Source organism: Dendrobates tinctorius, unplaced genomic scaffold (assembly GCF_039654945.1).
Source record: "Dendrobates tinctorius isolate UK_male_01 unplaced genomic scaffold, ASM3965494v1 ptg000302l, whole genome shotgun sequence".
Taxonomy (NCBI): Eukaryota; Metazoa; Chordata; class Amphibia; order Anura; family Dendrobatidae; genus Dendrobates; species Dendrobates tinctorius.
In genome coordinates this window covers 3,825,564-3,843,949 of record NW_027361969.1, presented here as the reverse complement: position 1 = coordinate 3,843,949, position 18,386 = coordinate 3,825,564, and the positions used below count along the sequence as shown (strand labels likewise).

General features: G+C 45.1%; 1 protein-coding gene across 2 annotated transcripts in view; it reads left to right on the top strand.

The window, feature by feature from the left end:
• The window catches only part of PAOX (polyamine oxidase), a 146,188-nt gene that overhangs the window by 41,394 nt on the left and 86,408 nt on the right, over positions 1-18,386 (top strand). For both annotated transcript variants that reach the window (XM_073560696.1, XM_073560697.1), the window contains exons 4-5: positions 8,065-8,320; positions 8,603-8,715. In XM_073560696.1, coding sequence (XP_073416797.1) covers positions 8,065-8,320; positions 8,603-8,715 — 369 coding nt within the window. The remainder of the gene's footprint in view (positions 1-8,064; positions 8,321-8,602; positions 8,716-18,386) is intronic.

The following is an 18,386-nucleotide window of genomic DNA, read 5'->3' as shown; positions in this document are numbered from 1 at the left end:
TGCTGCCACCTCAGTCCCTGAAGTAGTTCGCTGCTGACCAGTATGCGTTACTATAGCTGGACCAAAGTCCTCCTTTCGGTCCACGGAGCATGCCTGTGGGACGATCTCCCATTGGAGATCGGAGGTCACATGCTCAGGCCCTTCTCCACCTCGGATTGGACCATCAGGAAGGTCCCGGAAGGATGCTGCTATAAAAGGTTTGCATGGCTACCCCGCCATGCGCTATGATAGACATTGATTCTATGTTTAGTGGTGTGTGTGATGATGGATGTATGAGACTGGGGACTGACTCATTAAGACTCCTTCCCTTTGATATGCATGAGTTAGGGTCTTATAGTTAGAGTCAGTACCCAGCACTTGCACTGCTTAGCGCCGCAGTGTTCTCAGCTCTCCTTCCTGTAGCGCCTGTGGGAATCAGTCAGTACAGGCATCACATACCACGGATACTGCAGCGCCTGCCAGAGCGTGTGGTGTGCTTTCCAGCATGGGCTTATGCTGGTTAGTGGCGACCGCCAGGGTAGACATAGTACCCGCTCTGAGCAGTAATTTACACTGAGTCGTGACCTGTGACGCTTAACAGGTCACGCTTATACACCGGCTAGTACTGACTCTGTGAAGTAACAGAGTCTGTCCTTGCACACACCGGGTCAGTTGGTTACCCGCCGGTGTCCAGCTATCTCTTACATCCCATTAGTCATTGTCTAGCAGCAGTTTACACCTCTGCACAGTGGACCCCGGGCTGCGAACGCACCCTATACCATCTTCATTATTTGGTGCGTTCCGCTAGCCCTTAACATTATCATAGCGCCAGGGTCTGGCTAGCATGACGGACGATCAGCGTCTGCAGAGATATGTCCAGCAGCTGGAGGGCAGGTTGTCAGCTTTCAAGCGGTCAGCTTCAGCTGCGGATGTCACTGCAGTCGCTATACAGGCAGCTGCAGAGGCTGTTTCCCGCGCCTCCACGTCCATTCCTGTCCCAACGTTGTCCCGTCTCCCGCTGCCCGATAAGTTCTCGAGTGACAGCGTCTCCTGCAGGGGTTTCGTGAGCCAGTGCTCTATTCAGCTTGAGCTGCTGGCTACAGGATTCCCCTCAGAACGGGCTTAGGTGGGATTCATTATCTCCCTTCTGTCGGTCAGGGCTCTGGAATGGGCCACTGCACTGTGGGAGCGTAGTGACCCCGTGGTACAGAGTACCTCCCAGTTCCTGGTCTCTCTAAAACAGGTCTTTCTGGGGCCACGGGTCACACATGATACCGCGCTTCTATTGTTGGCACTGGTACAGGAATCCTTCTCGGTCAGCCATTATGCCGTCCGGTTCCGGACTCTGGCGTCCAAGTTGGAATGGCCAGACAAGGTGCTTATACCAGTGTTATGGAGGGGTTTGGCGGAGCGCGTCAAGGACGCTCTGGCCACCAGGGAGGTTCCCATTACTCTGGAGGAGCTTATTACCATCTCCACCCGCATAGATCTCCGTTTCACGAAGCGCGGGTTGGAGCGCTCCCAGTCCAGATCGAGGGTTAGGTTGGCTCCCACCTTCTCTAAATCTCTGAAACCTCCCGATCGGGTGATGGAGTCTGTGCGAGACACCTCCATGGCCTCAGGAGGCTCGAAGTCCCACTGGGTGCGCACCCCTGTACTCTGTTTCCAGTGTCGACAGCCTGGTCACCTGGCTAACAGGTGCCCACTGCAGTCGGGAAACATCTACATCTAGTGGTAATCGGAGGAGGCCAACTAGACACTGGAACTTTCTCCTCCAAGCTGTCCTTTAAAGGGACGCTAGAGTTTGGTCCTTCTACCTTGCTGGTAGAGGTTTGCATAGATTCTGGGGCAGAAGGCAATTTTTTGTCTTCAGCCTTCGCCCAATGGCACGCAATCCCCTTGGTGCTGCTACCTCACCCAGTTACCATCAGGTTGGTGAATGTCTCGACACTACCCTCACAAATTACACATCAGATTGCTCCCCTTAGGCTCTCGCTGGCTCCTTCCCACCACGAGACCTTGTCTCTCCTGATTATGCCAGAGGGCATCGATCAGGTTCTCTTAGGAGATCCCTGGTTGCGTTGCCACTCTCCTCACATAGAGTGGTCCTCGGGGAGAATTCTAGGCTGGAGCAAGTCCTGTGAGGGTAGATGCGTGAGGGAGTGCGTACAGGTAGCTTCCACTGAGGTCCCCACGGATCTTTCCTCGCTCCCTAAGCACTATCGGCAGTACGCAGATGTATGCTCCACAAAGGTGGCATAGACCCTTCCGCCGCATCGCCCCTATGACTGTCCTATAGACCTCTTGCCTTGTGCGGAGCCTCCTCGAGGTCGCGTGTATCCCCTGTCTCTCCCGGAGATGGAGGCCATGTCACAATATATCAGGGAGAATCTGGCAAGAGGGTTTATTAGGAAGTCGGTGTCACCAGCAGGGGTGGGATTCTTCTTCGTGCAGAAGAAGAGTGGAGAACTTCATCCTTGTATTGATTACAGGGGTCTTAACGTCATAACCGTTAAGAACAAATACCCTCTGACCCTGATATCTGAGCTGTTCGATAGGTTGCATGGAGCGAGGATTTTCTCCAAGTTAGATCTACGAGGGGTCTATAACCTGATACGTATTCGTGCGGGGGACGAATGGAAGACTGCTTTTAACACCAGGGATGGCCACTATGAGTATCTGGTCATGCCCTTCGGCCTCTGTAATGCCCCAGCCAACTTCCAAGACTTTGTAAATTATGTCTTCCGAGATATGCTCTCCACCTCGGTGGTGGTCTATCTGGACGACATCCTTGTCTTCTCTCCAGATTTGGACTCCCACCGGGGAGACGTTTACAAGATCTTCGACCGCTTGCGTGCCAACTCCCTCTACGCCAAGTTGGAGAAGTGCCAGTTTGAGCAGGAGATCTTGCCTTTCCTGGGCGGTAATGGACTGGCAAGAACCCCACTCCCTTAAGGCGGTACAGCGCTTTTTGGGGTTCGTTAACTACTATCGCCAGTTCATTCCCCACTTCTCCACCTTGGTGGCTCCTTTGGTCGCCCTCAAATAAGGAGCCAATCCTAAGGTATGGTCGGAACAGGTCTCTGAGGCCTTCTCCATCAAGACCCATTTTGCTGGCGCTCCCATCCTCCACCGTCCCGATGTGGATAAACCATTTATCCTGGAGGTATATGCCTCGTCCGTCAGTGCCGGAGCGGTCCTTTATTAGAAGGACGCTCAAGGCCGGAAGCGCCCCTGCTTCTTCTCTAAGACCTTTTCACCGGCAGAGAGGAACTATTCCATCGGGGACAGGGAGTTGCTGGCAATGAATTTAGCCTTTTCTGAATGGAGACACCTCCTGGAGGGAGCACGGTTCCCCTTCCAGGTGTACACCGACCATAAAAACCTGGCATATCTGCAAACGGCCCAGCGGTTGAATACTTGCCAGGCCAGATGGTTGCTGTTTTTCTCCCGCTTCTGTTTCACTCTGCACTATCTGTCCGGTGAGAGGAACATCCGGGCCGATGCTCTCTCTCGCTTCGTGGTGTTGTTGGAGGAGGAGGAGACTGAGCCTTGGCTAATCGTCCCGTCCGAGAGCTTGAGGACTGAGGCTCTGGTCGCTCTTGAATCTGTGTCCCCGGGCAAGACCTTTGTCACCGCTCATCTGTGGCCAGAAGTTCTCTCTTAGGCCCACGCGTCAAGGGTGGGAGGTCACTTTGGGACGAAGCGGACCACCGAACTCCTGGCGAGGACATATTGGTGGCCGCATATGGCCCGGGACATCGGAGATTACATTGGGGAATGCGTCTCCTGCGCCCAGAACAGGCCTTCTCGTCAGAGGCCTGCTGGGCTACTTTACCCCCTCTCGGTGGTGGACAGACCTTGGGAGATGGTCGGCATGAACTTTATGGCTGGTCTACCAAGTCCAGTGGCAGCACACAGTCATCTGGGTTGTCACCGATCATTTTTCTAAAATGGTGCTCCTGGTGCCACTCTTGCGGCTACCTTCTGCACTGGGTCTGGCAGCGTTGTTCATAAAACACGTCTTTCGCTTGCATGGTATGCCATACAAGATAGTTCCCAGTTTGCGTCTCGGTTCTGGAGGGAGCTCTGTAGTCTGCTCAGTATTGAGCTAAATCTCTCTTCGGTCTATCACTCCGAGACGAACGGGTTGGTTGAGAGAGCCAATCAGGCCCTGGTCACATACTTACAACATTTTGTCTCGGCCAGGCAGGATGACTGGGCATCCTTGCTACCATGTGCGGAATTTGCTTTGAACAACGCTGTGGCTGATTCCACCGATCGGACCCCGTTCCTCCTTAACTACGGCCAGCATCCGCATGTCCCTATGCCCGTGTCGTCCACTGATTCCAGGGTGGCAGACTGGGCGGTGGAGGCTCGTGACATTTGGGACCACACTCAGGATGCCATCCGGGCCTCTGAGGAGAGAATGAGAGCTTCCGCCGACACGCACCGGCGCCCCGCTCCGACTTTTGCTCCTGGCGACGCCGCCTGATATTACGGGTGGAGAGCCACACTAAGTTTGCACCTCGCTACATTGGCCCCTTCAAGGTCCTTGAGCAGATCAATCCAGTGGTCTACCGCTTGACCCTTCCACTTGGCTATCACTGACAAGTTCGATGTGTCCCTCCTTAAGCCTGTTCACATGTCCCGGTTCTCCGAGTCATCTGCCGGGACATCAGACCTGTCTTCGGACGAGTTTGAGGTCAATGCCATCGTGGGATGCAGGGTGGTGCGTGGTAAAAAGTTTTATTTGGTGGACTGGAAGGTCATGTTCCAGAGGCTCGAACCTGGGAGCCAGTGGAGAACATCCACCCTCCGCTTCTCATTGCGGCATTTGAGCGTAGCGAGGCTCAGAGAGGAGGGGGCCCTAGGAGGGGGGTAATGTTAGGCGTCGGGTTTCTGTCGCTGCACAGCAGGAATGCCGAGCCTTGCCTTCGGCGGTCTCCCATTCCTCTCCGGTCACAGAGGAGCCTACTCAGCAGACTCGTCGATCCCGGCGCTCTGCTCAGACCAGCTTTGGTTTGGTTGCTGTTACCACCTCTGGTCCAGCTGTAGTAACGCATGCTGGTCAGCAGTGAACTACTCCAGGGACTAAGTCCTCCTTTCGGTCCACTGAGCATGCCCGTGGGACGATCCCCCATTGGAGATCAGAGGTCACATGCTCAGGTCCTTGTCCAGCTCAGATTGGACCATCAGGAAGGTCCCAGAAGGACGCTGCTATAAAAGGTTCGCATGGCCGCCCCGCCATGCGCTATGATAGACATTGATTCTATGTTGTTTAGTGTTGTGTGTGATGATGTATGTATGAGACTGGGGACTGACTCATTAAGACTCCCTCCCTTTGATACGCATGTGTTGGGGTCTTATAGTTAGAGTCAGTACCCAGCACTTGCACTGCTTAGCGCCGCAGTGTACTCAGCTCTCCTTCCTGTAGCACCTGTGGGAGTCAGTCAGTGATGCTTAACAGATCACGCTTATACGCCGGCTAGTACAGACTCTGTGAAGTAACAGAGTCTGTCCTTGCATGCATCGGGTCAGTTGTTACCTGCCGGTGTCCGGCTATCTCTTATATCCCATTAGTCATTGTCTAGCAGCAGTTTACACCTCTGCACGGTGGACCCCGGGCTGCGAACGCACCCTATACCATCTTCATTATTTGGTTTGTTCCGCTAGCCCTTAACTGACTCGTCCACAACGGTCTCAGTTTCATCCTGTGGCTGGGGGTCGGGATTCTGCTTCAGTAGGCGAATCAGGTAATCTCCAATATCCCCCTGGGGGAAGAGTATCTGAAGAAGGAGCGAGTCCTGGATTTTCTGGATGTTTTGATCATTATAAAGTGTGGTTGCCAGCTATATTAAGTGGGAGAAGAGAAGTGCTCTGGAACATATTAGAAAAAAAAAATTGGATCAGCAAACTGAATTTCAATAAAAAAATACTTCTTTTATTACATTCTTTTAAAAAAAGTAGTCCAGACAAAGTGTAAAATCATGTAGCATTCTTACGTGTTTCTAGCCGTAGCCCTTAGTCGTAGAATATTTTTTTTCTACTTTATCCGATGTCAAACGGAATCTGGATCCTAACTGCAGCATCAGAGGCTATCTACCATATAACACACGGTGAGGAACTATTCCCTTTCTTTTGTTGGTTTTTCTCTGGAACATATGTCTTCATTCAGCCATGGCTAGCCATGCCCCTCCTTGAATAGATTTTTGATACACTCATTTTTTTTAAGTTAAAGGGGTTGTCCCACAAACAAAAGTTCATTTTACTCAATAAATTTTGAAATAAAGAAAAAAATCATATGGAACTTATTATTAAGATAAAACATTGTTAAAAATAGGCAGGGAAATGATTTCCCTCACAGAAAGAATCATTTGCAATCCTCTGTATTCTCTTTTGCTTCGTCCACTGCCCAGGAGCTGTGGTATGATCAGACCATGCCCCTGCACGGTCAGTCACAGCCATTACACAGTACACAGCAGGGACACATTTATAAGATTATCTCAGCACAGGGACATTTTATTTACACATCCAATTGTGGAATTATTATTATTCCAAGATCTATTGATTAAAATGAACTTTTGTTTGCGAGAAAACAAAGCATTTAAATTCTTACAGCATTTTGCAGCAGTTTTTTTTTCATTAAGATCAATGTCAGCAAAAAAAACCCTGAAAAACCCATAAGGGACTGTGCACACGTTGTGGATTCTGCTGCAGATTCGCAGCAGATTTGGCCCTGCGGATCCACAGCAGATTCTCCTGTGGTGTACAGTATCATTAAAGTCTGGCTAAAACCAAAAACGCTGTGCGGTTTTGAATAAGCAGCATGTCAATTCTTTTGTGCGGAATCCGCAGCGTTTTTACACCTGCTCTGTTTTATAGGAATCCGCAGGTGAAAGTGCTAAATGCTTGTTGCAAAAAAGGTGCTAATCTCTATTCAATAGTAAGTGTAAAACCCACAATGGGTTAAATAATACAACCAGCATTTAGCACTTGTCACTTTATTTTGCTGATGTTTGCATACCCCACTATGGTTTCTCCTGTATAAGCAAATCTCTAGTTAAATAGTATTTTTTATCTTATTGTCACTGTGGCAACTTATTATTTTATTAGAGGTTTTGCTTCATGAATTGTTCTAAATTAGATCACGTTTTTTGTATTAGGTACTGATGCATTTTTTGCACATTGCACTTTTTTTCTATTTTTGTTTCTAAACTGATTCATTGTATTGGTGTATATGGAGGTGTACTTAACTGGCTCTGTATTTTCTGCATTTTACTGGTAACACCTGTCCCTGTTAAACTGGTGTCCAGCAGTTTGTTATTACCTATCCAATTTTAGTGACTGATTTACGGTAATAAAATTCTATTTTAAAGGATTATACTCTTTGGTGATAGTTTATAGACTCACCCCTTCTCTGTTGTTCTAATGTACTCTTGAGTTTTTGTCCTTATTAATCAGTTTGGGACCTTTTGTTTAAAGTAATTTATTTATGTAAAGTAAATTTTGTATATAAAGGGGGGTGAGTAATAAATTGATAAAACGACTGGACCCATATAAAGTCCATGATCTTTCCATCATAACTACATGTGGTATTCACAGCATCCTCAAAAGAATAGAAAAAAGTTCCCGGCCAGGTACACACCGTGCTGATACAGTAGTTCTGGCCCTGTTTTCTCCTGCCGGTAGTACAGTCGTCATGCAGTGTGTGTTCTGTACACTCCCGAGCACGTCACATATAAGGCCGTGATCACACATGCGAGAAACCCGGACGAGTGCTGGCGGCAGTGCCGGGTATTGACATGCGGGTCTCTTCCGATTTTCTTGCATGTCTGACCCCGACCTAAGAGGTGTTTCCACACACAGATCTTTTGTATGTTAGCGTTTCACTATTTGGAAATGGAGTGCAGACACCTGTTCTCACTGTGACAGCTGGCATCTAATCATTAGTTATCTCTGGTTGTGCAAATGTAATTTTATACTACTTTATTTGGAAAATTCTTTGATTGAGAAGCATAAGCTAATGAATGGTGGTTGCCAATAACATATGTAGGACTTTCAGATGGTATCATTTGTTTTCAGGAGTTCTGAAGAAACGAGCTGTGGATTTCTTCAGCCCCATTCTACCACCTGGAAAATTGCAGGCTATTAAGAATTTGGGATTTGGAACCAATAATAAAATTTTGTTGGAGTATGAGAAACCCTTTTGGGACCCAAACACTACACTAATCCAGCCAGTGTGGGAAGGTGATTCCCCGCTTACTGAAGCAAATAAAGACCTGAAGCAGAACTGGATGAAAAAGCTTTCTGTATTTGTGGTCCTGGAACCCCCAGAACAGTAAGTGAGAAAAAATTTTTTAGGAAACCATAAGTCATTTGACACCTGAGAAGATCACATTACAGATAGCTGTTCTTTAGACTACTACTCACATCTACATGAATGGACTCACTGCTTGATCTGTAGAAAAAGCTGTAGACAAATAATACTTCCCATCAGGCAGCTAAAATACCTAATAGGAACAATCCATTAAAATGTTATTTGCAGACAGTTTTAGAAGAATATTTTTTGTGTGGCAAATATAGGGAGAATCTGTAACAGTTTGGTGCTTTGCTTTTCCAGGCTTGGACATGTGCTCTGTGGCTTTATTGCTGGAGAGGAGTCTGAATTTATGGAAACACTGACGGATGAAGAAGTTCTCTCTTCAGTGACTGATTATTTCAGAAAATTCACAGGTAACTAAAATATTTACCATTCATGATCATACACCTCAGTTTTTAATAGCTAATTACACTATTATCTGTTACTCTACATGTAGCCATGGGTCTAATTTGACTTTAAAAGGTTTGTCGCATCTTCCCAGTCCCCTGACTTCCTGATTTCTGGTGAAAGGTGGCAGTCACAGTTGTCTGACATTTTAGTCCAGCAGCATCATGAGGCTGCTGGTCCCCTGTTCTAGTGATCCTGGCCAGCCCCAGTGCAGTGATTAGTTACCGAGCATATACAGTGCTTACAAGTACTCCTAGACGCAGCAGCTGGTCACCTTGACAATGAAAAGTAAAAAATCAAAGAGGAAAGTCCAAATATCAGGAAAATGGAGGTATGTACAATTGCAATCGAAATTATCCAACCACCAAATTAGGTTCATTAATGGTTCATTAATAACATTTACAAACTTTTGGTATTTTCGATAAACCAATCAAACAAGAACAATTTAAATTCCTGAACTCAACTAATATAATAAACAGTTTCGCCACAATCAACACAAAATGTCACTTTTACAGACTACTGTGTTCTCAGAATTGTTCAATGACAGGCATCTTTACTAATTCAAAGAGCACCATTTGGCTGTTATGACCTGCAGCAAATGTAATGAGTAGCCAGAAACCAGCTTCTGGCAGCTTTCCTGATGAATCTCCACACACTGTGCTGCCCGCTCTATTGTCTTCCAAGACTTCCAAAACCAGTCCTAAGTGGAATTTGAGATATTCTTGGTATCATTGTAGGATTGGAAAATCCAATGATGCTCAGGCTTTAGCTTTATTAAAGAAGACTTAACATTTGCTTCAAAAATATCCTGTAACTTGACTAAATCCATCTTGCCCTCCACACAGTGCAGGTTTTCCAGTGCAGATGGAAATAAAATAGCCCCGAAGAATCACTGAGCTGTCAGCATGCATCACTGCAGAGTATGTTTCAGCCCTCCTTCAGACATATTACTGATCCATAGGCCCCAAAATTTTCAGATCTGTCTTGTCGTACCACAGAACAAAATTCCACAACTTCTGTTGCTATTTACCGTATATGTTTTTGGGCATATTGGACTTTTCTCATGCTTTTGGGTCAGTAGAGGTGTACAGCATAGAGTTTGCATTACTAAACACCAAAGGTTTTCATGCACAAATTCCTGTGCATACTGAAATCTCAGTACCTGCTGCCATCAAATCTTGCCGCAGGTACTTTGCAGTTACTCTAGAGGTTATAATCACTTGTGGCAACAATCTGGTGGCAACCATTGATAACTTTTGTTCTGGCATGACCAGCTAGACAAGCCGGTGTTCCTTTATATGCGAATATGCAACTATGCTAGGAAAATTCAATGCTTTTGTTATTGTTTTGAATCCTTTGGTATGTTTTTCCATGGCAATTATCTTTTTTCTTAACTTATGGACCACTGTTTTGAAAACCCGAGAATTTTAGTGAGCTGGAGGATATTGGCCAAGAGGGATCGGCTAAGATTAATCAGGAACACTGTTAAGTTGGTGGGTTTCCTCAAATGAACAAGCTTCTGACAGAGTTGAAGCTGTTTTGTAGTGAGAAATGTGCTAAAATTCCTCCAAGCCAATGTTCAGGATTGATCCACACTCACCGGAAATGTTAAGGTGTAGTTACTGCTGGACAAGGGTGGTGACACCAGATACTGATAGGTAAGGTTCATATTGCCACTCAGACATGTGATCATATTCATCATTTAAAAAATGACAAAGTCTAATATTTGTGATTGAAATATTTGATTTTGTTTTCTACTTATAGGACTTGTGTAATATCTGATGTATGAGGTTTACAGCAGGTCACAGCAGAAAGTTGGGCTTTACTAAGTACTAAAGAGTGATGCTTGTCAAGAATGGGTTGAATTATTCTGAGACTGTTGAAGTCAGGCCAGTTTCACACGTTCGTTTTTTTAAGGTACCGGAGATGATAGTGTTCGTGTGTGTAATACTTACATTTAGTAAAACGAAAAAAAGTGGTTTGGTACCGTGTTAGCCAGTAGAAAAAAATATATAAAGTGCTCTCAGTGAGAGAAACAAAATAGGAATCTTGTGGGTATGATACCTTTTAATGGCTAACAAATAATAGTGAATGATGTTACAAAGCAAGCTTTCGAGACAACTTACGTCTCTTCATCATGCTGATATAACAAAATATTTGAAGAAACCTTATTTATACACAGTGGAGAGCACATGTATGGTGTGATACATAGACATTTCAATAAACAAACACTGAGCTTGAAGAGAGAATCCTTAATTAGGTAAGATTAGATAAGTGGTGTGAAAGTTCTGTGAGATCAAAGGGCTATTTGGAGGAAATAGCTCAGATATGGTAATGAACCATAAAACCTCCTGACAAATTGATTCTATTCACACAGGACTCAAAGATTGTAATGAATTTGTGTTCCCACACCCTGCAATGTTTCTGTGATTTAAAATTGCCTTTTAAAATGACAACTTTCATATTGTCTATGTTGTGTCCTGGACCACAGAAATGTTTGGCCACATGTAAATGGTTTTTTTTGTCTGTAATTGTATGACGATGAGACCTCATCCTTGCTCTCAGTCTCTGTTCTGTTTCTCCAACATAGAGGCCACCCACAGGACATATATTGCATAGAATTAAATACACCACATTGGAAGAGGAACATGTGAATGTCCCAGGGATCTTATAGTTCTGCTGTGTGTTGGGGATTTGGATTTTGTCTTTGGTCGCTATATAAATGCAGGTTTTGCATCTTCTCCCATTGCAAGGATATGTTCTCTTGGTGAATCTGAGGGAATTGAACTTCGGATAATGATGTTTCTTAGATTGGGAGGTTGCCTGTAACATAGCAAGGGGGGGGTCTTTGAATAGTATTTTTAACTGGTCATCCTTGTGTAGGATATGATGAAGTTTAGCCATTTTCTCAGTATTTCAAGCTGTGGGTTGTAGGTCCCTACCAGAGGTACACAATGATTTTCCTCTTTTTTTCTGTATTGAAGTACTTGACTTCTAGGGATCCTTGTGGCCCTAACGATCTGATCATCAATGGAGGTGGGATGGTAACCTTGATTTAAAAATGACATTTTAAGCTGGGTTAGGTGTTCATCCCTGTTCTTAGGACTGGAACAGATAATGGTTATATCTGAGGGCCTGGCTGTAGACAATGGACTTTTAATGTGTTTAGGAAGCTGTCCCATTTGAGGTATGTGTGACGGTCAATTGGTTTCCGATACACTGATGTTTGGAATGAACCATTTTGGATTTTTATGGTGGTGTCTAGGAAGTTGATTTTTGTTTTTGAGTGGTCCAATGTCAAGTTTATGGTTGGATAAAGTTTGTTGAATTTGTCATGGAAATTTAGAAGTTCTTGTTCAGGCTCAGTCCAGATTATTAAGATGTCATCGATGTAACGGAAATAGGCAAAGAATAGAGGGGTCCCCACGCTGTTTTTTACATTTTAAATAAAAATGGAGAACTGTGTTTAAAATAGCAAACACAGTTATACTCTCCTAACTCCTAATTCCTTCGAAGCCCTCATCTCCTGTAATAAACTAAAAATAAAAAAAACAACAGTATCCCTCACCATCATCGTTCTGTGCCACAAAGTAATCCATGTCTGGGTGATAAATAGTTTTCAACTTGGACAGTGCCAATATGCGACCGTCCAGGCTGAGAACCACTGGTGTCTGAGCTGCTGCGAGTGCAGCACCCTTCGGCGGTAACCTCGATGATGTCATCGCTGGTGGTCATTGAGGCTGCGTTCCCAGCAGGGCTGAACTGAGGTGACCAGCACTGTGAGAAACAGCCAGTGATGAGGTCACTGCAGTTCAAGCTCAGTGTCTTCACAGCAGATCACCGTGAGAATTTTTCTACTTTCAAAGAAGTTAATTAATCGATAACTTATATATCTGTGTGTCAAGAAAAATGGAGTGGCTAGCTCTTTTTGCAGCTGTTTACCACCTACTGTAAATCTCCACTGTCAGTCTTTGGGATCAGCCACATAAATGCCACTATCAATCGAGCATTCGCACAGGTGCCTTTTATCTCCCTTCCCAAGATCGTGGAATGCCGATGTATTGACATGGCAGCCAGAGGCCTGCTGAAGGCCTCCATCAGTGTCATCTTGTTACTCTTATGGGTGTCATAAGTGACCATGATTTTTACTGTATACTGCTAAGTACTGCATAAGTTTGATCTAATACTTCTCTGATTTTCAAGTCCTAAGAATCAAATAATTTAGGTAAAAATATTAGACTTTGCCACTCAAGAGACATGTGATACTGGATAATTTTCCTCATTTAAAAATGACAAAGTATGTGTCTTTATTTTCAGTTTTGAGTTAATGATATGCTCGTGCCCTGGGGCGGCCTGTGTGGGTGTCTTCACGTGGTGCTCTGATTAAGTTTTCATAAAGCAGACTGCTGACAGGTCACTGATCCCTCAGTGACCTGCCCCCTCGTTAATATAATGAATATATAATATATGCGTATATATATATATATATATATTTACAAAAAAACGCTCTACAGGCAGGCGCCAGCCAAGGCACCTGCGCTGCAGCATAAACGCATGTGCGTTTTCTTGCGATTCAGCTCATGGACAGATGTAGTGACATTTTCCTTTAGAATGTGCTGGTATAATTCAGAATTAACTATCAATGACTGCATCCATTGTGGTCAAGATGCAGCAAAACAGAGTACACAATGATTGTACCACAACCTTGTTTCACAGGGAATGTGTAACAACCCTGCCGGCATCACTGCATGGCCTCCCATCCCCCACACACCAACTTACAGCATGGCCTGGAGCAGTGAGTGACTTCTATCTGCTGTCGGCTTCAAGCTGTGTGCCTCTTGCTTCCTGCCTGCTCTCTGCATGCTTCCTGGCTGCATGCATAGGGGGGTGGCTACAGAACTCTGGTTCTTATGGAATCAGGGTGCACCTGTCTAATGTGTCCCTGGCCAATTACCAAGAGGCCTCTAGTATTTAGGGCAGCTCCACCTGTTGGTATTTGTCTGAGCAAAGCCTTAACTCAGTTAGTGTCTTGCTGCTGAGTTGCCAGGTCCTGTCCTGTGTTTTGCCTTCTCTGGAGGCTTGATTCCTAGTCCTGTGTCTGTGCCTGTCTTGCCATCCTGCAGGAGGCAGAATATCCTGGTCTCTGAGTCCTTGTTCCTTGCCTTGTCTTGTACCTCTCTGTCCGCCTTCCAGGAGGCAGAATATCCTGGTCCCTGAGCTATTGCTCCTTGCCTTGTCTCGTATCTGTCCTCTCTGCCCACCAAGAGGCAGAATATCCTGGTTCCTGTGTCTTTGTTCCTGTACCTTGTCTCGTACCATTACCTTGTCTGAACTTAGTCCTACTTCTGTCTCTTAGTCTTCTTTTCTGTGGCTCCTTTCCTTGCTGTGTCTATCCTTCGTCTGCCTGTTCTCCGTACTCGTGTGACTCTTCCTGTGCTCCGTACTCTTGCGGCACTGCCTGCTTCGTACTCTTGCGGCTCTGCCTGTGTTCCGTAATCTTGTGGCTAGGCCTGTGCTCCACACTCTTGCGGCTCTGACTGTGCTCCGCACTCTTGTGGGTCTGCCTGTGCTCCGCACTCCTGCGGTTCTGCTTTGTTCTGCTTCTGCTGCTGAACCTCTTGCTGCTAACTGCAGCTCCTCACCGCAGCCTTGCGATTCTTCTCCAGTATGAACAAGTTCAAACCTGTTCCTTCATATACCACTCCTTCCTGCCAGTATCAGTACCTGCACCTGCTGTGTGAACAGGTCTCTACTTATTCCATACAACACTCCTTCCTACCCATGTCCCTGTGTCTCAGCCGTGCCTGCCTGCCAGTATCTCAGCCGTGCCCGCCGGCCTGTGTCTCAGCCGTGCCCGCCTGCCAGGGTTCCAGCCGTGCCCACCTGCCTGTCTGTCAGTTGCACCTGTCCTAGTGTCCTGTTCCCCAGTGGGATCAACAGCCACAGCTACCTGCCGCATAAGTCTGACCTCACCATCAGAGGCTCCAGTGAAGACTGATGTAGCTGTCGTAGTCACGCCCCTTCCAGGGTAGTCTGGTTTGTGGCACAGTAGGGCCACAACCCCCTCGCTCGCGCCAACCTGCCAAGGCGTCAGCGTGACCGTGACAGAATGGTTAGGATTTCCACAGTCTGTGGATAATTGGGCTCATTGGGAGAATAAAGTGCCCCATCAAACATGAACTGTGTAGACTGCTTTGTCTCACTTGCCCAACGGCGCAGCGGGAAAGGAGTTCCTGCAAACCATTGTACTTAACTAGCACTGCAAGAATCAGTCAGCTTAAACACACGTGACCGAGAAAAAGATTTCTACTCATTGTTTAGGGGTTTTTGTAGGCCACTCACATCGATGAGCTTTATGATTGACTGGCAAATTGGAACTTTTTACAGTTAAAATAAAAGTAGTAATTGGTGCTAGTGGTGCTACGTGTTTAGCTGCTCACCTCCTTCTTAACATAGGGCTTTGGAGTTTTCACAGCAGTTCTAATCTTGGCTCCTACTTTCCCGAGTCATAGGCTTGCTCAAAGTCCCTGTTATCCCTGTATGTAAATACAGACTCAGAACAAGCACTGACAGAGACCATAAATGTGTAGTAGCTGAATGAAGCTGCTCACTAGAACTGTAACTCAGGAAATAACATTCACCCCTCAAGCAACCAGGAAGTAGGAAGCAGGGTTGCAGACTTGACTCTCTAATTTTTCTGGACAGCTTATCAAAAAAATCACAGACAATATTTTTATTAACATATTGTAATCATAATGATTATTATGATTTTCCAAGTGATACATGTGTACAGACCATAATTCTGATATGAATAAATCAGTTGCACACACTGTGAGGTGAACTGTAAAATGATGATAATTACATTCAAAATTACACTCAAAATAATTAAAAGTTTATTCAGCTTAAAAAACAATCACGGATGCCTTAAATTTTTTTAATGAACAGTGCAAAAAAGTGCCCCATTTTTACGGGATGTCCTGGAATATCTGGACAGTTGACAACCCTGAAAGGGACAAACTGCATAGCTTTGAGCTGCTCAGGAGGCAACTTGAGGGTATCACTTTAACCCCTTAACCACCGCTGATATGTCTTTTAATTAAAGGCACTGGGGGCGTTATTCACTTTTTCCACAGAGTCGGGGGTAGCCGAGACCCCAGAGAACATGAGTCTCGCTTTTGCGACCGCAAAAACAAAAAAGTCCGATGTGCCATTTAATTTCTCTCTCCTCTGATGTGAGCGCACATCAGAGGAGAGAGAAATAGGGTCCCCAATACCCCGGTACCTCCCAGTGGTCCTCGTCCCGCGTTCTTCCTCTCCATGGGCGCCACCATCTTCTTCTGGGAATAAAAAATATATTTATTTTCATTTTTCCATTAGGATTAGGGTTAGGGGTGTGTTGGGGTTAGAGTTGGAGCTAGAATTGAGGGGTTTCCACTATTTAGGCACATCAGGGGGTCTCCAAATGTGACATGGCGCCACCATTGATTCCAACCAATTTTACGTTCAAAAAGTCAAATGGTGCTCCCTCCCTTCTGAGCCCAGCCGTGCGCACAGTGGTTTACCCCAACTTATGGGGCATCAGCGTACTCAGCCCCCCAAATTTGGTGTGCAATTTGTCCTAGTTTCTTTTGTTATCCTTGGGAAAATAAAAAAATTGGGGGCTAAAAAATCATTTTTGTGGAAAAAAAAAGATTTTTTTTTCACGGCTCTGCGTTATAAACTTCTGTGAAGCACTTGGGGGTTCAAAGCGCTCACCACACATCTAGATCAGCTCCTTGGGGGGTCTAGTTTCCAAAATGGGTGTCACTTGTTGGGGGTTTCCACTGTTTAGGCACATCAGGGTCTCTCTAAATGTAACATGGCATCCGATATCAATTCCAGCCAATTCTGCATTGAAAAAGTCAAACGGCGCTCCTTCCGTTCTAAGCCCTGCCGTGCGCCCAAACAGTGGTTTACCCCCACATATTGGGTATCGGTATATTCAAGAGAAATTGCACAACAATTTTTGTGGTTCATTTTCTCTTTTTACACTTGTGAAAATCAAAAAAATTGGTTCTGAAGTAAAATATGTTTGCAAAAAAAAGTTAAATGTTAATTTTTTCCTTCCACATTGCTTCAGTTCCTGTGAAGCATGTAAAGGGTTAATGAACTTGAATGTGGTTTTGTGCACCCTCAAGGTGCAGTTTTTAGAATGGTGTCACTTCTGGGTATTTTCTGTCATATTGACTTCTCAAAGTGACTTCAAATGTGATGTGGTCTCTATAATAAATGGTTTTGTATATTTTGTTGTAAAAATGAGAAATCGCTGGTCAACTTTTAACCCTTATAACTTCCTAACAAAAAAAAATTTGGTTCCAAAATTGTGTTGATGTAAATCAGACATGTGGGAAATGTTATTTATTATGTATTTTTGTGACATATCTCTCTGATTTAAAGGCATAAAATTAAAAGTTTGAAAATTGCTAAATTTTAAATTTTTTTGACATATTTCCATTTTTTTCATAAATAAACGAGTCAGATAGAAGAAATTTTACCACTAACAAGAAGTACAATATGTCATGAAAAAACAGTCTCAGAATCAGCGGGAACCTTTAAAGTGTTCCAGAGCTATAACCTCATAAAGAGACAGTGGTCACAATTGTAAAAATTGGCCTGGTCATTAAGCTGCAAACTGGCTCCATCACTAAAGGGTTAAATCACAGGGTGTGGAATCCCACTTGAGTTGTAGGTACAATTGTATGCACTTCTCCTTCATTCGTTTGAGCACACTCCCTTATTCTTGGCATTTTGGAAGGATAAGTTTTAAAATTACCAGTCGAAAGTTTAGTCTTTATTACACTGTTAACCCTTATCTATCTATCTATAAATCTTTTTTCAGTGTACAGTGGCATGTAAAAGTTTGGGAACCCCTGGTCAAAATTACTGTTAAGGCCCTGTCACACTTAGCGATGTACCAGCGATCCCGACCAGCGATAGGACGTGGTACATCGCTAAGTGGTCGCTAGTGAGCTGCCACACAGGCAGATCTCACTAGCGATATCGCTGGGGACGGGGGTCGCTACTTACCTGTCACACTAGGCGATCCTGCGTCCTCCCGCCTGGCTCCACGCTTGTCGCTCGTCTCTCCACAGGAAGCGCCGCAGGAAGCTGACGACGAGAAACGGTCCAGCCTGTTCTCGCGCGATCAGCGATAAGCAGCGGGGGAGCGGGTCGTAGGTAAGTATCAGACACAGCGATATCGCTAGCAATATCGCTAGCGATATTGCTAGCGATATCGCTTAGTGTGACATGCCCTTTATTGTGAACAGCTAAAGTTGAAGATGAAATGATCTCTGAAAGGGCTAAAGTTAAAGATGATACATTTCCTTTTTATTTTAGGCAACAAAATTGTCATTTTTTACATTTTAAAAATTACAAAAAGGAAAATTGTCTGATGCAAAGTTTGGGTAGCCTGGAGATTTGTGTGCTCAGAGAACTTTAACTAATTAAGGCCTGAAACATTAGTCAAGGTTATGGTTTGTTCACTATCATCATTAGGAAAGGCCGTGTGTTTCAAATTTCCCAGCTTTATAAAAGCCAGCCTCCTCTAACCTTGTGCCAAAAACAGCAGGCATGGGTTCTTTTAAACTGAAAATGA